Raw genomic sequence first — 21,488 nt, 5'->3', positions numbered from 1 at the left:
TTCTTCTTTGGTGATTTCTCCCCTTTTCCACTTCTTGTGCATGTCTCTTTTGAGTCTTAGCCCAGTTAGAAGTTCTTTGGACATCTATTCTGGCTTCTTCACACTTGTCTTATTTTTTTTCTTTGTTGGCACTGTTTGCATTTGCGCCTTGAGTATTTCACTTTTAAAAAATTATTTATTCTCTCCTCTGTTTCTGCTCTCATTCTGATTGGTTGTGTAGAATTGATACTTTTCTACTGCAAGCCTTTTTAAAATCATGCTTCTGTTTCTTACATCTTAGCATGGAGTGCATGTGCTGTGCAGAGATGTAGTGCTTGGTGTTTTTCCCTCTGTTTGAAATCTTAGAAGAGATGGGTGTTGGAGTAGCTTAGACTCAGTTTTTTATTTATTTAAGAATGCGGTTATTCTTTATAACTGTAAATAAAGCTTTTGTGATTTTTTAAGATTAGACGCTGCATCTTTGCCTGCCTAAGCTCTGAATTCTTTACAGTCACATCATGTCACAAAGCCAGGGCTCTGTTGGTATGCAGGCAGAGGTGAACCAAAGCAAACACCCAGCTTGTGTCAAACTGTTTAATTAAAGCAGCATGTACTGTCTGGCTGTTTTCAAAGTCTCAATGTAAAACATAAAGAAAGCAATCAGCCAAAGAATCCAAACAAAATTGCTGATGCAGGTACAAGAAGACACCGTAGTCAAAAAAGATCCAGTCCAATTATCAAACGCCGAGAATTTAATGAGTAAAGTCCAAGGATCAAGAGTCTATACCAGGCATGGGAAAACTTGGGCCCTCTGGGTCTTTTGAATTCCAACTCCCACAATTCCTAACAGCTGGTAGGGCCGAAGTTTGCCCATACTTGGTCTATAGTAGTCAATGGCTCCAGGTTCCAGGATTCCAAGAGTTCAGGAGACAGGTCAAGATACCGAAAATCAACAAGCCTGGGGGGAAAACCAGCAGCATCCACAGCCAAAGTAGAAGAAATACTTTTCTCTCAAAGATCATTCTCCAGGCTAGCTCCTTATATCCAGTGCAACCCAACTACAACCTATCCCTTACATGCCTCCACCCTTACTTGCTTCCACCTGTAACTCCTACTTCCAGATTACTCAGCCCTGTAGAACTAAGACTTACATTAACCTCTTCCATCACCAACTGCTAGGCCTGACATCCCCAACCACCATACATGACACACCACAGAGCACCATATGCTCCGCTGGCTAATGAGCTGAATGTGTTGTCCATGGCTTTCATGGCCGGAATCACTGGGTTGCTGTGAGTTTTCCGGGCTGTATGGCCACGTTCCCCCAGGCAGTAAACGGCCAGACCTTGAAGCTGAAAGGCTATTCAGTGCTAATCAAGGTGGCCAATTGAACCATTCACACCTGCTTCAGGCAGACAAGAGTTCTTTCTCCCACCCTGGACATCCCACAGATATATAAATCCCACTTGACTAGTTTCCAACTGTTGCATGAGAACCAGCCCTGGGTCTTTGGGATGTCTAGTTTACCTGGGCCAGGTCCCCACTTACTGAAGTCTCCTTTTCTCTCTCTTTTTACATAAAATAATAACAATAATAATAAAACTTTGTTTATATACCGCCCCATCTCCCCGAGGGGACTCAGGGCGGTTTTCAATCAAAACAACATACATTACATAGTCAAAAATTGAGAATATTAAAAAATACAGCTATACAATTAAAATAGACAATAAATAACAATTACAACCAATCAAGGTCAAGAGGACAGGGATCATTGGCCAATATCGTAACAATCCAATCGGGGATTAATTAATCTTACATAACATGTTCCAGTGCCGTAGGTCGGAGGTATACAGAGTAGTTTTCTCAAAAACCTGCCGAAACCACCAGGTCTTCAGATCTTTACGAAAGGTGGGTAAGGTAGGGGATAGTGCATTCCAGAGCTGGGGGGCCGCTGCTGGGAAGGCCCGATCTGTCGTCCCTCCAACCATACTTGGGACAGAGGTGGGAGCAAGAGAAGAGCTTCCCTGACCAATCTCAAGGCCCATATCGGTTCATAGGGGGAGATGCGATCACGGGGATAGGCAGGGCCCGAGCTGTTTAGGGCTTTATAGGTTAATACCTGAACCTTGAATTGGGCCCAGCAGTTTATCAGAAGCCAGTAGAGCTGTTTCAATAAGGGCATTGTATGCTCCCTATAACCAGCACCAGTTAGTATCCTGACTGCCAACCTTTTATTCCTCCTTCCCCCTCCTTTCCTTCCTTTCTCCTTTCCTCCCTCTTTTCCTTCCTTTCCCTTTTTCTTCCTACCTCACTCCCCCCCCCCCCCCTTTTCTCCTTTTCTTCCACTCTGCCTGCCTTCCTTCCCCTTTTTCCTCTGGGAAGCCTGGCTTATTAAAGGTACTTTGGAAAACTATGTCTCTTGTGTATATAATTTGCCCAAAATGCTCCATGTTTGTTCTTATGTGTTCCTATTTCGCCTATATGTTGTGTTAACCTTATGTTTTATGCTCCTGAGATCCCCATTCCTTCCCTTTGGGGGAAACCTTGTTTCTGAACCCAAAGATGTCTTGCATCCCACACAACTGCATTGCCTGGGGGAAAGAAACCAAGCCGGGAATTTCCTCATCAATTTCCAGCCTCACCCATTTCTTGGACTTTACCTGGATATTGCAACACAATAACTTACTCGGGCAGGGCAAGCACCTCTTCCTGCCCTCTGGGGAAGAACCAATTTCACCACCTGCACCATTGATGAATGGGACCTCTTGCATCAGAAGGAATCTGCATGTCTACAGCCAAACCCATCCTCTGTCATTTTTGCATGATTGTATTAATATATGATGTTTTGTTTCTCTGGGGTCTGGAACCGCCAGCCCTATTAAGGGGCCATGCCATGTTCATCTCATAAGACAATAGCATTCCTGGGTAGGGCCAGAAAATGCCCGCAATCACTTTGTTATTTTTCCTGTTCAGTAAAAGGAACCCCATTCATGGACACTTAATCACCCCATGTCCCAGCCCATGCTGGCATGTGAGCCAAACCCCTCTGTGCGATTGGTCAGAATTTGAAGCTTGGCTGCAGCCTGCCAACTTGTGTATAAAAAGAGCTGTGAAACTGTATTCTGTATGCTATCTACTTTGTGAATGTATCACTAGCTAGCATCTTATCTGCAGATAATAAAACCTTCCTTGGTTGAAAATCACCTTCTCTCCTTGCTTGCTGGCTAATTTCAATTGGGCCTAATCTGAATGCTCGCCATAGCAGGAACTCACTAAAATGGGCAGCTCAGGCGAATCACTTGCCTGGGTTTCTGCCAACAGACATCTCCCTGGTCTCACTGCCAGGGGTTGCCTCCTAAAATGGGGCCAACACAACAGACCTCATGACCTCCGAGAATGCCTGCTATAGATGGAGGCGAAACGTCAGAAGAGAATGCTTCAGGAACATGGCCACACAGCCCGGAAAACTTACCGCAACCCAATGAGCTGAATGCTTAACTTTTTGTATGCTGTGCCCTGCTCTAATTTAGGGTAGTTTTCCTTCCAACCTCCCGCGCGGGGGGGGGGGGGGGGGAGGGAGAGAGAGAGTCACCCGCCTTGCGGAGAGCGGCGGCATCAGGGGTGGACCTTTCCCTCCGACTCTCCAGCAGCTCCTCCCCTTTAAGGAGCCTGGGAGGGGCTGCGGTTGCTGCAGGAAACCTGTCCTTTAAGAGCGCCCTCTCTCCCGGTCTCCCAGTGCCTGCCTGCCTGCCTGCCTGCCCCTGCCTCCCTTTCTTCGCCGGAGCTGCTGAGCCCCGGCTGCCCCTTCCCTCCCTCCCTCCCTCCCTCCCTCCTCCCCTCCTCGGCGGCCTCGCCATGGTTTCCTGGATCATCTCTCGGCTGGTGGTGTAAGCGAGGAGGGAGAGAGGGCGCGCGCGCTGGGAAGGCCTTCCCTCCCCGTTGCTAGGCGACGCGGTGGAGATGGGGGACGGAGGGCGGGGGTCCCTCTCTCTCCTAGGCCTCAGGGGTGAAGGGCTGCAGTGGACCCTCGGGGCGACCAAACAGAGCGCTTAGGTTTATCCTGAGGCGTTGGTTGGGTCTCTCTGGGCGGCCCTCGAGGGCGAGGAAGGTGGGGAAGGTGGCCGCCAAGGCCTCAGGAGCCCCAGGGCTGGTGGCTGGTGGGCCGCACGCCAGGGAGGCACCAGGGGTGATGCACCTGCCCTGTGGAATTCAGGCCACCGCTTTGACTCAATGCCATGGAATCCTGGCAGTTGTAGTTTGGCACGGTCTTGGTCTCCCGCCTTCTCTGCCAAAAACACAAATATCACCCCCACTAAACTACAAACCCCAGGATGCCATAGCATTGAACCATGGGGGGGAGGGGGGGTTCAAGTGATGCCAGACCGCATTCATTCTGTAGTCTAGACCAGGCCTGGGTGAACTTGGGGCCCTCCAGGTATTTTAGACTTCAGCTCCCACCATTTCTAACAGCCTCAGGCCCATTCCTTTTCACCCTCAGCCCTTTCCTTGGCCTTTCCATGGGCTAATACCGGCCCTTCAGGGGTTTTGGACTTAAACTGCCACCATTCCTAACAGCCTCAGGCAGCGGTTGAGGGTGAAAAGGAAAGGGCCTGAGGCTGTTAGGAATGGTGGGAGTTGGAGTCCAAACCCCTGGAGGGCCCATGTTTGCTCAGGCCTGGTCTAGACACACCCCAGGAATTGGTGTGCCTTAAGCCACCATTCGCTAGAAACCTGCATAAATAAAGAATTCAATGGAATGTCCCTGCTTCCCCTTATTGTGCCCTCCTTCTTCCAGGCTGGTTTTTGGCACCTTGTACCCTGCCTATTCTTCCTACAAAGCGGTGAAGACGAAAAATGTGAAGGAATACGTAAGTGTGAAGCGATGGCCACCTCTCTGCTGCTTTAAAGGCCGTCCTATTTCCCATAACTATCCTTCACTTGTCTCCCCACTGCTAGGTTTAGTGGCAGACAATTGGGAATGTATGCCAGGATGCTCCTCTGCATTGCTAAGGGTATTTGAACAATGTGTGTGTTGTTTGTGGATATAATGTGAAACAGAACTGAAAGGCTCACTTGAGTTAATTTGAGTTCTGCTGCAGACTTAAGCACCAAATGATCATATATGAACATTCATGAGGAGCTTCTTAGGCTTTTTTATTCAATTGTGAAAACAGGCTTTCTTTATGTGTTGTTGAAGGCTTTCATGGCCAGAATCACTAGGTTGCTGTGAGTTCTCTGAGCTGTATGGCCATGTTCCAGAAGCATTCTCTCCTGATGTTTCACCTGCATCTATACAACCTCTGAAGATGCCTGCTGTAGATGCAGGTGAAACATCAGGAGAGAGTGCTTCTGGAACATTGCCATACAGCTCAGAAAATTCACAGCAACCCAGTCTTGCTTTATCATTTTACATATCTTTGGTGATGTCACTGCTTCAGCTGCCTTCCCTAGTATCACAGGGTTAGAAGAAACCACACAAGTCATGGTTTATGCCAGGCTTTTTGCTGTAAGTGTTACTCCTACTCCAAAACATCAGGAATATGTTTCTGATCACTTAAATCACAATATCTTCTTGCACACTTCAATTAACCTTGTAACGGGATTTTTTTTACCTTAAGAAATGCATATGTTTGCATAAAGCATGGAAGACTTTGATATTGTTTGTGAAAACACAATTTTTTTCTTCTGTTGCTGTTTTCTAGAGACTCTGGATGCTCTGGTGTTGCTGTTGAAAATACTGGGCCATTTTATACTCAAAATGTCGGTGACAGGGTATAAAATGAAAGTCATTATGAAAAAAATCCTGCATTTTGAAATCTCATTTTCTTCTTTTTTATATTTCTAAATGTGAGGCAATTTTTAGCCATCACTACTGAAAGAATATTTTAAGGCTTTTGACGGGACGCTTTAATGAAGCTGTGGCAAATACAGGGTTCTCTCACTACTTCGCAGTTCACTTTTCGCGGATTCGCTGTTTCGCGGTTTTTCTATAAACTTTAAAACCCAATTATAGATCATAAAAATTACAATTTACAGCCTAAGGAAGGGAGGAAGGAGAAGCCAAAGGGAGAGAAAAGGAGCCCAAGCGGCAATGGGAGGAGAAGGAGGCGATTTATCAACACACAGTTGGTTGATAAAAACTTAAAATAGTGCATAACTACTAAAATAATGTACAACTATTAAAATATAGTGTCCCTACTTTGAGGATTTTCACTTATTGCGGGTGGTCCTGGAACCTAACCCCAGCGATAAATGAGGGAACACTGTATTCAGGGAGGGCTCCTTAATTAAAAGTGCCACTCCTAAAGAAACCCTTATGCTATTACTGACCAACCTGGCCTAGAAAGTTGGAGAATATGAAAAAAAGCTTCCGTTTCTAAATTTCATTGGGGAATGCAAGTGTATGTTTAGGGAGAGATGCTCAGACTTTGTATGTTTAAATTGATGTATTTGTGTAGTGTGACTGTCCTGTTCTACTGTCCATTATGTTTATGCAGTGAGCTTACAACAGTTACATAACAAAAGTTGTGTTTAAATACAACAAAATGATACAAATGCATCAAATAAATACACAAAAATAGACCAAAGGCAGAAGGATCAATACAACATATATTTATAGAGATGGGACTGAAAATGAAGTAGTATTATAATGGATTCAGATCAATATGGATATCATTAATATCATTATTCATAGAACAGTAATTTCAGAATTCAGTTTAACTGTTCAGTTTAGCTAGCTGCCACATTTGAGCCAGCTGAAGGTTCTGAGTTGTCCTGTGTTACACCTTTCCCATTGACTGGGTACCATAGAATGCAAAATCATGGTGTGGTCTTCATTATATAGAAAGATTCCCTGCAGTGACAGGTGAAAAATGCTCCTACCACTACTACATGAAAATTTAGTCTGCTGCACAGATATAAAAAGCGGCTAGTAATTTTCATTGAGGAATCTGTATATAGAATGTATATATTTACCCATCTCCATCTTGAGTGTCAGTTCATTTGGCCTCACTTAGTGACCTCAAATGGTCAGTCAGATATGTGTGCTTCTTCTGTGCTCCAATGAAAAGGAGAAATAGAACTAGGTGTCATGAAATTTTGATGACCCTATGCTCTAAATCTCTTAATGGCTTAATTCTGTGATTCTGTTCTGTTAACTTAGAAACTTGGGAGACAAAATAGAATTTTTAGCCTTTTTGCTCAAGAATTTCCCATAAGGGAAAATTGTCGTTTCCCGATCCCACCTTTTGAAATGTGGTCAGGTAAAGGCTACATTGTTGGACTGGGGCTTGGACGATCAATTTTTAAATATCCGCCGAGTTCACTGGGTGTCCTTGGACCACTCACCCTGTCTCATTTCTGTTATGGGGCTGTGTAAGAAGGGGAGATAATCACATACACCATTTTAAATGCATTGGAAGAACAATATAAGCGTATCTATGAAATTTAGAAGTAAATAAAAGCCAAATCCAACTGTTCAGTTCTCAAAGCTTATCCAGAGAGATATTACAGTTGGTGATACTGAAAGCTGTAGTGAGGGCTTGGAGGATTAAAAATGTTCACTTTATCTCTTCTTCTGGCATAGGTTACCCACTTGGGCGAGAAGGCAGTTTCAGTCATGAATCTCAGAAATAAACCAACCTGATGGTTGAAATGAATCTGGAGAATCTGCAATAAAACAGCAACATTCAGTTGAAGTGTAAAATGATTCACATCGATTCTAGCAACCCACTATTTATTTATTGTATTTATTAGAGTATTTATATCCCGCTCTTCAGGCACAAAGGCTCTCAGAGTGACTTACAAATCATTAATTTGACAATTTCCTGCCCTCAGGTTTTCAAACTAAATAAGACATGACTCACAAGGAAAAAAGTGTATTTCGGCTGCTTTTGTGCATGTTGGTTACTGGGTCTGCCTCTTCTGCCTATTTGAGGACAGGACAGTGTCAGTTGGGATGAAGAGACAGCATATAATCTGCTTCTGGGCCTGGGCATAGTGGAACTTGGCCTGCCTCTTCTTTTCATTAGTTTTACGTGTATTCCACGTTAAAGACAGGTATTTACCTAATAAACATGAAATTTTCTTGCCTCAAGAAGTTTGTATGATCACTGACTTTAGTGTTGCTGATGCCTGTAAACTGCTGATGGATTTAAAAATTAGAACTAGCTTCCATGTATATTTCAGTAAGACGTGAGCTAAGTATTTGGAAGCGGCATACCTCTTAGTGGATAGTGATAAATGGTGTACGAGGGCTACTTTCATGTGTTTTTGGTTTCCTCAAAGCTTCTGAAAAAATACTTTGAGGGTCAAGCATATCAGATGAGAATTGAGCCTTCATTTAGTTTACCAGATTAATTTATGATTGCTCTGTGATTTTGGCTAGAAAAGCAAGGTTTCTTGCCCTACATTACTTCCCGGGGTTGGGTAATTCAGCAGTAGTGTTTTTCTAAAATGCGGTAATTTCTTGTAATGGATATAACAATACATCCTACTTAAAATCAGTAATATTGGAAATGAGTCAAGTGGGGCAATGGTAACTTGGACTGTTTTGGGCTTCCTGAATATATAGGTGTGAACATTTTAAATACATCCAACCAAATATTATAACTGAGGTGTTTGATTTCAGCTATGATATCCAGATCAGAAAAAATTGCAAACATGTCAATTAGTAAAGAACCTCAGGATAACTGGTTCAACTTACTGGAAAGAGGTGAACTTGTAAGAGCCTCTTACCCTCTTGAAGAAGTTAAAGTGAATTTATTTCTGTAATGCAGCATTGTGGAGATATGTTTGTACCATCAGGACGCTGCAACAGAAAAAGTCATGTTCCACAGACAGCTTAAAATGACATATTTTAGGCGTTGTGTGACTCTGTTTTCAATCGAAGGTGACCCTCTCAGATAGTTATATTGGCAAGATTTCTTAAGAAGAAATTTGCAGTTGCCTTCTCCTGAGAGAACGTGACTTGTCCAAGGTCGCCCAATGAGCTTCATGGTTGAAGCTCCAATACTTAAACCATCAGTTTAGAATATACAAAAGAGTTTTGAATAAAGATCATAGATGATTAGAAGTTTTCTATAGACTGCGTGGCTTTTTAAGTAATTGGTTTTCAGACTATGATGTTTTAATTATTGGTTTTAATGTATATGTGTTATTTTTACCTTATGTATGTATATGTGGCATTCAACTGTGTCTTTTTTTTGTGAGCCACCCTGAGTCCACTTCGGGGTGAGACGGACGGGATATAAATACAGTAAATAAATAAAATAATAAATGCAGGGAAGATTTCAGATGTTGTGACACTAAACATTGTAGGGTTTTATAGAAAAGAACCAGCATTCAGTATTTGACTTGCAACTGATGCTATATAGTCCGTAATATACATAGGAGATTAGACTCTAGCTATAGCTGAAATTTCCAAACACTTCATCACTTTGGAGTACAGAATGTAATATACTCTTCATAACTTGAAACAACTCAGTTAGATGATAATGTACATGTGTGGTGGTGGCAGAGGGCATGTTAAAAGTTTAGGTCAGATTTGTCGCAGGTCTTTTTCTATTATTGTTGTAGCACAGGGACTTTTAATCTGTGCAAAGATCTTTGAAGTGGCAGCAAATGACAAAAAGGTAGGAGTTTTCCTCTCTGTTACTTTGAAAATAGTGTTTATGTGAGGGGATATAGTTTCTATCAGATTCTCAAAGAAGATTGTGACTCAAAAAACATTAAGAACCATTGCTGAACTGACAATGGTTCTAAGCATTATATTTCTCCCAGTTACTTAGAACATGCCAAATGTCAGCAAATATGGAAAACACAAGAATGGCCATCAGATTGGAAAAATCAATTTATATCCCCATACCAAAAAAGGGAAGCGCTAAAGAATGCTCAAATTTCGTACAGTGACACTTATTTCACATGCCAGGAAGGTAATGCTCAAGATCATGCAAGGCAGACTCCAGCAATACATGAAGCGAGAGTTGCCAGATGTACAAGCTTGATTTAGAAATGGCAGAGAACCGAGATACCAAATTGCCAGTATCTGCTGGATAATGGAGGAAGCTAGGGAGTTTCAGAAAAAACATCTATTTCTGATTTATTGACTATTCTAAAGCCTTTGACTGTGTGGATCATAATAAATTGTGGCAAGTTCTTGGTAGTATGGGGATACCAAGTCACCTTGTCTGTCTCCGGAGAAAGCTGTATAACAACCAAATAGCAACAGTAAGAACAGACCACAGAACAGCAGACTGTTTCAAGATTGGGAAAGGAGTATGGCAGGTCTGTATACTTTCACCCTACCTATTCAACTTGTACGCAGAACACATCATGCAACATGCAGGGCTTGTTGAAGCGAAGGCTGGAGTTAAAATTGTTGGAAGAAACATTAACCTTAGATATGGAGATGATACCATTCTGAAGGCTGAAAGTGAGGAGGAGCTCAGGAGCCTTATCACCAAAGTGAAAGAGGAAAGTGCAATAGCTGGGTTGCAGTTAAACATCAAGAAAACCAAGATTATGGCAACCATAATGATTGATAACTGGCAAATAGAGGGAGAAAACGTGAAGGCGGTGACAAATTTTGTGTTTCTAGGTGCAAAGATTACTGTAGATGCAGACTGCAGCCAGGAAATCAGAAGACGTTTACTTCTTGGGAGGAGAGCAATGACCAACCTTGATAAAATAGTGACGAGTAGAGACATCACACTGGCAACGAAGGTCCATATAGTTAAAACAGTGGTATTCCACATAGTAACCTATGGATGTGAGACCATAAGGAAGGCTGAGCGAAGGCAGATAGATGCTTTTGAACTGTGGTGTTGGAAGAAAATTCTGAGAGTGCCTTGGATCACAAGAAGATCCAACCAGTCCATACTCCAGGAAATAAAGCCCGACTGCTCACTGGAGGAAAGGATATTAGAGGCAAAGATGAAGTACTTTGGCCACATAATGAGAAGACAGGAAAGCTTAGAGAAGAGAATGATACTGGGGAAGATGGAAGGGAAAAGGAAGAGGGGCCGACCAAGGGCAAGATGGATGGATGGTATCCTTGAAGTGACTGGCTTGACCTTGAAGGAGCTGGGGGTGGCCACGGCTGACAGCAAGCTCTGGCATGGGCTGATCCATGAGGTCACAAAGAGTAGGAAGTGACAACAAATAAACAACCTTAGAACACTACTTCTCAAACTGGGGGGCCCGGTCCCAAATGGGTTCTCTTAACTCAGTATTGAGGTCCTGAAAAATTTGGCAATAGTAAAAGTCTTCTGAACATCATGTAATGGAATTTTTAGACATTTGTTGTGCAGTGTTTACAGTGTACGTTGCAAAAGATGCTTCAGCTGTACTTCATAAAAAAGGGAAATCAGCCTGTTAGTGAGGCTTGCAAATGCTAATTTGTTATAAGTAAATGCTTTATTTTTTATACTCATTTTATATACCCACTAGCTGTGCCCGGCCACGCGTTGCTGTGGCTTTTTTTTAGTGATGTTGGTCAATCTACATTGGGTTTTATTTTTGTTGTGACCGTCAACAAAAATTATACAGTATTATTTATTCATTTATTACATTAAAGACATATGATAGGATATTACGCTATAACATATACGACTATTTCACAATATTAGTAGTAATATATATATATATATATATATATATATATATATATATATATATTGTTTTGTTTTGTTATTAGTATTATATTGTAGTGTATTATAATATTATTAGCAGTATTATATGTATATACAATGTATTGTATTATATATGTATTGTATTATTATATATATTAATATATTGCAAATTGGCCCCAGAGTACGGAATGGCCTTGTACCTTCAAAGCCTGGCTGCTTCCATGCCTGGGGGGGAGAATCGTTTGGTGGGAGGTGTTAGCTGGGTGTGATTGTTTCTTGGATGGAATTTGTGTGTTTTCAGACTGTTGTTGTTTATTTACTGTGCTGAGATGAGAGAGTGATGAGTACGGAATGGCCTTGTAGGTTCAAAGCGTGGGTGGTTTCCTGTGTGAAGGGGGAATCCTTTGGTGGGAAGTGTTAGATGGCCCTGATTGTTTCCTGGATGGAATAGCTGTGTTTTTAGAGTGTTGATCTTTATTTACTGTCCTGAGATGATATTGTTGTGTATTATTGTACCACAGTAATTATTTCATATTACAGTAGAATCTCACCCAACATTCGTTTATGCAATGTTCTGGATTATGCAATGGAGTCTGCCTTTTAATAGTCAATGTTTTTGGAGTGAGTGTTTTTAATGTATTGTGATATTTTGGTGGTAAATTTGCAAATACAGTAATTACTACAATAGCATTACTGCGCATGGAACTACTTTTTGTGTCAAATTTGTTGTATAACATGATGTTTTGGTGTTTAATTTGTATAATGATGACCTAATTCGATGTGTAATTGGTTTTCCTGAATCCCTTCTTATTATCCAACATATTTATTTATGCAACGTTCTGCCGGCTTGTTTATGTTGGATAAGTGAGATTCTAGTGTATATTTATAATGTGATATTATTTGTTTAGAAGTGGATTATATGAGGCGCCTTCTGTTATAACAATAATAATTATTATAGTCTTGAATGATTATCATTGTGATACAAATAATAACTACTTATTATTAGTTGTTATTATATTGTTGAATGATTATCAATGTTATAATAATAATTATTAATTTGTGAATGATTATTACTATAATAATAATTTTCTATTATTACGATTTGTTAATACATTGTTGAATGATTGTCAGTGTTATAATAATAAGAACTGACTATTATTATGAATTATTATGTTCTCGAATGATTATCAGTATTATACTAATAATAAATTAGTATTATTATTGGTGATTATTACATTCTTAACTGATGATCAGTTATTATATTAATAATTATTACAGGGAAGGGAAAGGTGAGGGCGATAGGGTTTGAGAGGGGAAAAAGGGGGGCTTCTGAGGCATTGGAGGGGTTGTAATTTGTGGGTGAGAACAACAACAACAATAACAACAACAGAAAAGGGGGAAGCTCAGCCTGGGCCAACTTGGGCCTTCCCTTGACTTGTTTTGGGCGCCAACTTCCACCCTTCCTGGCCTGAGGCTCTTTCCTTTTCCCCATCAGCCGTTTAACCGGGTGAGGGGGAAAAGGAAGGGCCCTGAGGCCGGGAAGGGCGGGGGTTGGCGCCCCAAACAACTCGAGAGGAGGTCCAGGCCTGCTCGAGGGCCGTGCCCTCCTCTTCCCGCCTCACCTTGAAGAGCTTGAAGACCTCCGAGAAGAACCGAGAAGGGAGGAGGAGGAGAGAGGGTGAGGCGGGGGGGGGGGGCTCCGCGGGGCCTTCCTCGCATTGGGGGGAGGGGAGAGGGGCGGGAGGAGGGGGCCTGAACGGCAACCGGGGCCCTCCATGGGCCCTGAGGGGGGAGGACATTGAGGGGGAGAGGGCAGAGAGCGACGTGAGGCCCGCACGCCTCCCAGCGCGGCCTCCTCCATCCCGCGCCCAGCAAGGAATCGGCCTTCCTGCCTTCCTTCCTTCAGCTCTGAGGCGAGGTGTGTGTGTGCGCGCGCGGGAAGGGATGGGGGGTGCGCGCAGGCGCATATCGCCTGTTGCAGTTTTTGGCCGTTTGTGGCCCTGTGATTGTGTTTGTCATATAAATGTGTTGTATCTTACTGGAGCCGCGCGAGCGCCATAAAGGTTTGAAGCATGGTGTTTTTGCGCATGCGTACCTAGTTTTGGCATTTTTTGGTGTTGTGATAGTGTTTTATGTGTAAATTTGTTGTATCTTACTGGAGGCGGGGATGATGGATTGCGTTGCCAATTTTCGAGTTTGGGGGGGCTGTAGATTTGTTGTTTTGTCCATCGCCGTGATGCCATCACTCTTTTATATATATAAGATATATCAGGGGTCACGTAAAAATTTCTTGGACAGAAAGGGGTCAAAAGTGAAAAAAATTAAGAAGCCTTGACTTAGAACATCAAGGAATTTGAACTGGAGAGGAAGAAAAGCATGGTTGCTAGCAATTGTGCCCTCTTTCCATTCAGTAGACCAGCCTGGAGTTAGGCAAAGTTGCCTAGTTGTGTGAAAGAAAAATTACTTAGCGGGGATTTTATTCCATCTTTGGGATTACTCCCAGAGTTACAGTTGTTCCCCACCTCACTCTAGGATGTGGCTCCTTAATGCTTGAAATCATTGAGAGACAACAAAGGAAGTAGTGAGTAGCATAACGCTCAGTCAGTAAACATTACGTTTTTGGTCTATGTGGCTAGGGAATTCTGTGAGTCTGCAAAATAACCATTTTACATTCTGAAAATGCCTGTAGTTTCTTCTTATTCTCAAAAAATTATGATAAGTATGGCTTTGAAAGGTGCCAGTTGATAGAAAGGTATGACCGAACTGCGTCTATTTGTACAGGAGGAAATTCTCGTAAACTCATAGGAACTTGGTGTCCTCAAATGCTAACAGATCCAGATGATTTTCAATTTTACAATAATTGATTGATTAACTGTTTTTGGCAGTGGGTGCGTTGAGCCCTTAAAGCAATGTTTCTCAACCTGGGGTCCAGATGTTTTTGGCCTTCAACTCCCAGAAATCCTAACTGCTGGTAAATTGGCTGGGATTTCTGGGAATTGTAGGCCAAAAACATCTGGGGACTCACAGGTTGAGAACCACTGCCTTAAAGTCTTACTCAGACAGTTGACATGATAGCTCCTATGCATTCTCTACTTTAGGCAAGGGAATATTCTGGTTTGTGAACCTAACACAGTCTATGAGGTAGTCCCTGTTCCCGCAATTGCTATCCCTCTTTTCCCCTCACATAAGTCTAGTTGTGTCCGACTCTGGGAGTTGATGCTCATCTCCATTTCTAAGATGAAGAGCCAGCGTTGTCTGTAGATGCTTCCAAGGTCATGGGGCCAGCGTGACTACATGGAGCGCCGTTACCTTCCCACTGGAGCGGTACCTATTGATCTACTCACATTTGCATGTTTTCGAACTGTTAGGTTAGCTGACGCTGGGGCTAACAGCGGAAGCTCACCCCGCTCCCTGGATTCAAACTGCCCACCTTTTGGTCAGCAAGTTCAGCAGCTCAGTGGTTTAACCAGCTGCGCCTCTAGGGGCTCTATCCCTCTTCCTATCTAACAGAATAAAAATAAAATTCCCTTGTTAATTACCAAAGGGTACCAAGGAACTCCCCATTTGCATTCAGTGGAATAGTAAAGTGCACAAGTAATAATTTTGTGTGCAGACGCAGAAAGGCAATTGGCATCATAATCAGGGCTTGAGGTCAGGGCATCATCCACTACATTAGCATGGAGTCAGTCTGTTCCCTGGGATCCAAGCAGGTCCCCATCTTTTTCCTATTATTACTCAACCATAGACTTCCCTATGGTTTCTGGGAGCTTCCAAATTTTTGTAATAAGCCAAGGCAGAGGAGCAGATGATGCTGACTGCTGGAAGCAAAGGTAGAGAAGACAGCTGCTGACTTACACATTAATTAACTGCTTCCTAACTGCAGTAACGTTGTCAAATGAGTTTAAAAAAACACTGTCGCTGAATGTTCAGTGACTAGGGAAAGGAATCTGATTAAATCTATTCTGATTTAGGAGTTAATCCCTGAAGAACAACCTGACCTGGCTTGTGTAGCTGAAACCTGGCTGCGCAAGGGAAAGGCATAATGTGACATAACTGTGTACTCTGTTAGGAAGTGCACCAGCAGGAACAGTCCAATGGGCAAGAAAGTGTAGTTGTATTAATTTAACATGAGTCCATTTCCCTGTTAAAGTGTCCTGTCTAGCATTCAGCAGGGTACAAGCATGATCACATAGTAGAGGGGTATCAGATAGGACTGGGATTCTGCTGAGACATAGGAGAGAAGAAGAGGCAGTCACATTTCTATTATGCCTAGGTCCAGAAGCAGATTAAAACCTTCCTCCATTTGAACTTCCGCTGCCCTGGCGTTGGAAGAGAGAAGAGACAGGCAAAGTTTTCTCATGCCCAGAAGCAGACCATCCCAGCTTGTACTCGGAGGAAGGGAGGAAAGAAGAGGTGGTGTCTGCTGGAGTTAATCCCCTCCCACATTGCCATCCCCCTTTCCATTATGCCTTAATTAGATTGTAAGCCTGAGGGCAGGAAGCTTTTTTGTTGTTCTTTTAATTGTAACACAGCATGCACATTGATGGTGTTATATAAAAATGATGACAATAATAGAAAAGAGCAGTGGGGTGCAACTTTTGTACCATCCCTGCACTAAATCAATCTTTTTTCCTTTTTGAGGTATCTCCTGCAACCTTAAAATTGCTTTCCTGATCAGTGACTGCTGGCTTAAACCCAGTTCAGAAAGTTCTTTTTCGATATCTTTAGTGTTTCTTTTTGTTTTCATCACATTGAATAATTTACTGTTGTCAGCTTTTAGGGAATGTGTTAGTCATGAAGCTATTCATATGTAAAAAAACTGTTTTACTATACTGTATTATTCTTATACCCGGTGGCAAAGTGTCTTAAAGCACTGAGCTGCTGAACTTGCAGATCGAAAGGTCCCAGGTTCAAACCCCAGGAGTGGCGTGAGCGGCCGCTGTTAGCTCCAGCTTCTGTCAACCTAGCAGTTCGAAAACATGCCAATGTGAGTAGATCAATAGGTACCGCTCCAGCGGGAAGGTAACGGCGCTCCATGCAGTCATGCCGGCCACATAACCTTGGAGGTGTCTAGGTTCTTCAGCTTAGAAATGGAGATGAGCACCAACCCCCAGAGTCAGACATGACTGGACTTACCATCAGGGGAAACCTTTACCTTTACCTATTATTCTCATCATCATTGTCATTATCTCCTTCTTTTGTTACTGTCTTGCAGGTTTGATAACAATACCAAACTGTCATCCAGGTTAGCATGTCTAGCATAACCAATCTTTAGATTAACAAACTCCTGAAAAATTTATCAGACTGCTAGAGTTTCTTGCAGCGGTGTTTCATAACTGGGTGTTTAAAGTAGCTGTTTCGAAAGAAGCTGCCTTTCAACAGCCTCTTCTTTGCATAAGTTGAAAAGCAATTTAAAAGGCAAAGTTTTTTTCATGGTGCATTTTCACTTAGTAGAAATCAGAGGGAGCTAGCTCCTTATGTACAATAACTAGTTTAACACTAGAGAAAAGGGATTGTAATTTTAGCTACAAACATATTTATTATGATACTAGCTGTGCCCAACCACGCGTTGCTGTGGCTTATGGGAATCATTTGTTGACCAGGTGAAATAACAGTAAATAGCCTTGCAGCCTCAAAGCCTGGCCGTTTTCTTCTTATGCAAATCTTTATTATATATTATATTTATAATCTTTTATTATCTGCCTAGAAATGAATTATATGAGGCCCGTTCTACACAGCTGTATAAAATCCACACTGAACTGGATTATATGGCAGTGTAGACTCAAGATAATCCAGTTCAAAGCAGATATTGTGGATTATCCTGCTTTGGCATTCTGGGTTATATAGGTGTGTGGAAGGGCCTTGAGTTTACGCTGCCATATAATCCAGTTCAAATCAGACAATCTGTATTTTATAGGCAGTGTGGAAGAGGCGTAACTGAACCCTGCCTATCCCTTGGCTGAGGGGGTTGCTAGGAGACGAAGCCTACCCTTCCACCTGGCAGCAAGGGGGAAAAAAACAGTTCTTCTTCTTCCTCTAATTTGGACTTTATTTTTCTTGGTGTTTGTTTGTTTGAAAGACATATTTTGGATGACTATGTCTTTTGTGGCCAGATTTGGTGTGATTTGGTTCAGTGATTTTGTTGTTTACTCCATAATATAATGCACATTACATTTTTATCTATATAGATTAAACTACATTGCAGCAAAATAACAAGCAGTGGTAGCACTGTAAACTTCTTGTTGGAAAGAGGCTTTTGAAGAGCAGCTTCTTTCACAGCAGCAACTTTAAACCACCCGTCATGAAACACCACTCCAAAAATTGCTAGCAGTCCTGATAATTTTTCAGTGGTCTGTCAGTCTGATGATCAGTTGAGTTAGATTGTTTCAAGTGTTGTCCTCTGATATTAACAGCTTATCCTATATCTATTTGGATGTTTCCAGTAGAAGCTGGATAATGTTTTATAAATATGGTTTGGTCACTATAAGCACTTTGTTCTTGAGAATTTGTATTTTGGCCGAGCAACAACATTTACTTTATGTTCTGTGTTCTGTAGCATAATGAGAGGTTTGCACATTCTCCCAAATATCACAATTACCAGGGCAGAAAAGCCCTATAAACAACTGTTTGGAGCAGGAAGAATCTGCATAAGGTAGAAAGAGCAAGCAATGGTAACAACAATGACTTGCATGTCCAAATGCCTATTGTACAATTGGTTGAACAAAGTTCATGTCACATATGGGTTATTGTATATGGTAATGGGTGGTTAGTAGTTTAGAATCTGTTGCACTTGCCCAGTTCCTTGATTTATTGTATTGCAAAGGAGGCAGTTGACATGAGCTTTACAGATATTAAAAACCAATACAATTTATTTACTGAGGGGTCATGCAAACAATCCAATTCATTTGAATTAACATGAGTGGTAATCATGCTATCTAAATCTAATCTATCTAATCTAATCTAAATCCATAATAAAAGTGAAAACCCGTATGTGTGTATATGGCACGGGTGTCTGCTCACACAGCCAGCCTCCGGCCTCCACAAACAGGCTCCAGTTCCCAGGGCTGAGAAGCCAGCAAGTCACACCTTTGCACTGACATTGCGGTTACAGCAAGCGCCATGAACATGTAGCCCAACCTCTGCCAATGTCCTCCCCAAACACTACAACCCACCACCCAAGGAATTCTTTTATTTGGGGACCATTTCATCCTACATTTTGCTTTTTCTTCCACCACAGGCAGGCATCCCAGGGTTCTCTATTGGTGTGGAATTTGCATGGCCCTGCCCACTGCCCTTCCCTTTCAAATCTGACTGCATAACAAACAGAGCAGAACTAAGCTGCAGCTAAACTTACTGGAGGAGTTTGGGGATTGACTGCACATGGTGGAAGTTGTAGTTCACCCCGTATCAAGTCAGAGCACTGTGACTCCTACTGGAGAATTTAGAGGAGTTGTAGTTCACCTACACCGAGAATGCACTATGAACCCAAACAATGATGGGTCTGGACCAAACTTGCCATGATTTGAATACTGGTGGGTTTGGAGGGGAATTGGCCTGGACATTTGAGAGAAGTAGGTACTGGGATTTCTAGTTCACCTGCAATGAATGAGCACTTTGAACCCCATCGGGGATGGTCTAGGACCAAACTTGGCACACAGAGTCCCCATAACCAATAGAACATATTGGACAAGTTTGGGGAAAAGGGAGTTATAGTTCACCTGCATCCAGAGAAACAGTGACCCCCACTGACAATGGACCAGGACCACACTTCGCACAGAGAAGCCTCATGACCAACTGAATATATTGCAGGTGTTTGTGGGAAGGGGCCTTTATTTTGGGAGTTGTAGTTCACCTGCATCCAAAGACCACTGAACCCAGCCAATGACGGATCTGGACCAAACTTTGCACACTGACTGAATATTGCCTGCTGTGGATGCTGACATGTTTCGGGACACTTGCCCCGGGACTCTGGGAGTTGTATTTGTTCACCCCCATCCAGAGAGCACTGCAGCTGGGCGATGACCAGCCAACAACATATCTGGACCACACTTGGTACACAGGCCCAAAATGGCCAACTTTTCAAACTGGCAGGGTTTGGGGAGGATTGAGCCACGATCCTGGGAATTGTAGTTCACCCACTCCAAACAGAATACATAACATTGAAAGACAAATAATATTCTCAAATGACCTGGGCACCGCCGGGTCCCCAAGCTAGTTAATAATAAAATTTAAGGTCAGGAGAAATGTCATGGATAATGACAAAAAAATTCTTCATGGAAAAATACTCAATACAGAATTTCTGCTTTTGAGACTTGCTAAAGTTTCTGTTACCAATCATTATTAAACTTAGAAGTAAGAGCAAGACAAATTGCTGATTGAACCTCCGAATTACTACATTTGGACATGGGTAGAACTATCTACCAAATTGCTTCAAATGATTGAGTTTGGAATTGGTCTAGAATTTTTTTAAGGTAAGTCCTAGTGTCCATCTAACTTCTGATTGCTATTTTGCAGGTCAAATGGATGATGTACTGGATTGTGTTTGCCTTCTTCACCACAGCAGAGACACTCACAGACATTATTCTTTCTTGGTAAGTCCTCCCCCATGTTGGGAACTAAGCAGGGAGCTGCTAGATGCATTCATTCTTTTTAAGTTACCCATTTAGAATAGAATGCAATGCTGTGAGAGGATTCAGTAAAGTGTTTAACTTTCTTGTCCTTGAGAACTGTTTGTGCTATTTTCTTTTAGAATATAGACTCAATTGCTATGACTCATATTAGGTGATTTTGATAAAAATGTATTCTGCTGCTTTTCCTGACAACTAGAAATGTACAAATGAAGTCTGAAGTGCAAATTTCAAGAATCTCATTTCTTAATTCTTTAAAAAGCTATAACTTAATGGATACTGAAGGGATGTTGGCTGACTTTTTAAATTTTGCCACAGCTTCTGGCACAATAATATGGCAAGGGTTTCTCTATCTCTTTACAAAATAATACTGAAAATTTCCCAATTGTAGGCGAACAGTCAACTCTATGGTCAAGACTGATTTGTCCTGACTACGCATTAAAAAAGATAAGATGCCATAATCCTACAAATGTACCTGTATTAAATGACCAGTAGCCATGTTTAAACTTCCAACTTTGATTTGTCTGAAGAACTTGAATGGTTGGTGTAAATACTGGGTTGAGAATATTGCTGATCACAGGAAGGGGGGTGTGTCAATATTGGCATTATTTATTTATTTATTTTTATCCCGCTTTTCTCCCATGGGTGGGATTCAAAGTGGTGTATGACTCCCCAGACCTATGGTAGTTTAGGGCTCTCTGGTGAATTATTAAACAATGTTTGCAGAGTTTAAGACTGTATATTTGCAGAGCTTAGAGGTGGCCCTGGACATTGATTAATTAAAGCTGTAGAGCAGACTTGAAATAAATCTTCAGGAAAGAACATCCCAGAAAGTGTACGAATGGCCTCTGCTATAACTTTGCTGTATTGATTCTGTCCCATCTATAGTTTTCATTTTCTCCTTTGCTTATCTCATCTGTGCTACTATCTGGACTGTCAGCCTTTGTCTGTCTCTAACCTCAGCTTGATTCCAGCTTTTCCATTTCTCTCAGGTTTCCTTTTTATTTCGAGTTGAAAATCGCATTTGTGATCTGGCTGCTTTCCCCTTATACCAAGGGCTCCAGCGTTCTCTACAGGAAGTTTGTTCACCCAACGCTCTCCAATAAGGAGAAGGTACTTCCTTTAGATTGCCCTGTTTTTTAGTCCTGAAAGTTGAGTGATGTCCAATTTAGTTAGGCTTCAGAAAACATCTTTAATATTAGTCATGGTTGTGCTTGCTCATAATGAATAGTTGCCTACTCTTACTTTTGCA

General features: G+C 42.1%; 1 protein-coding gene across 7 annotated transcripts in view; it reads left to right on the top strand.

The window, feature by feature from the left end:
- The first annotated feature begins 3,607 nt into the window (after window positions 1-3,607).
- reep2 (receptor accessory protein 2) overlaps window positions 3,608-21,488 on the top strand; it is a 39,826-nt gene continuing 21,945 nt past the window's right edge. The window contains exons 1-5 of one of the 7 annotated variants that reach the window (XM_062970133.1): window positions 3,949-4,087; window positions 4,775-4,847; window positions 16,471-16,596; window positions 20,124-20,200; window positions 21,229-21,349. In XM_062970133.1, the coding sequence (XP_062826203.1) occupies window positions 20,133-20,200; window positions 21,229-21,349 (189 nt within the window). In that variant the 5' untranslated portion in view covers window positions 3,949-4,087; window positions 4,775-4,847; window positions 16,471-16,596; window positions 20,124-20,132. The other 6 variants (XM_008105000.3, XR_505764.3, XM_062970131.1 and 3 more) reach the window with 6 other exon arrangements.

The sequence above is a fragment of the Anolis carolinensis genome, chromosome 2 (assembly GCF_035594765.1).
Source record: "Anolis carolinensis isolate JA03-04 chromosome 2, rAnoCar3.1.pri, whole genome shotgun sequence".
Taxonomy (NCBI): Eukaryota; Metazoa; Chordata; class Lepidosauria; order Squamata; family Dactyloidae; genus Anolis; species Anolis carolinensis.
This window is presented reverse-complemented; position numbering and strand designations above follow the sequence as displayed.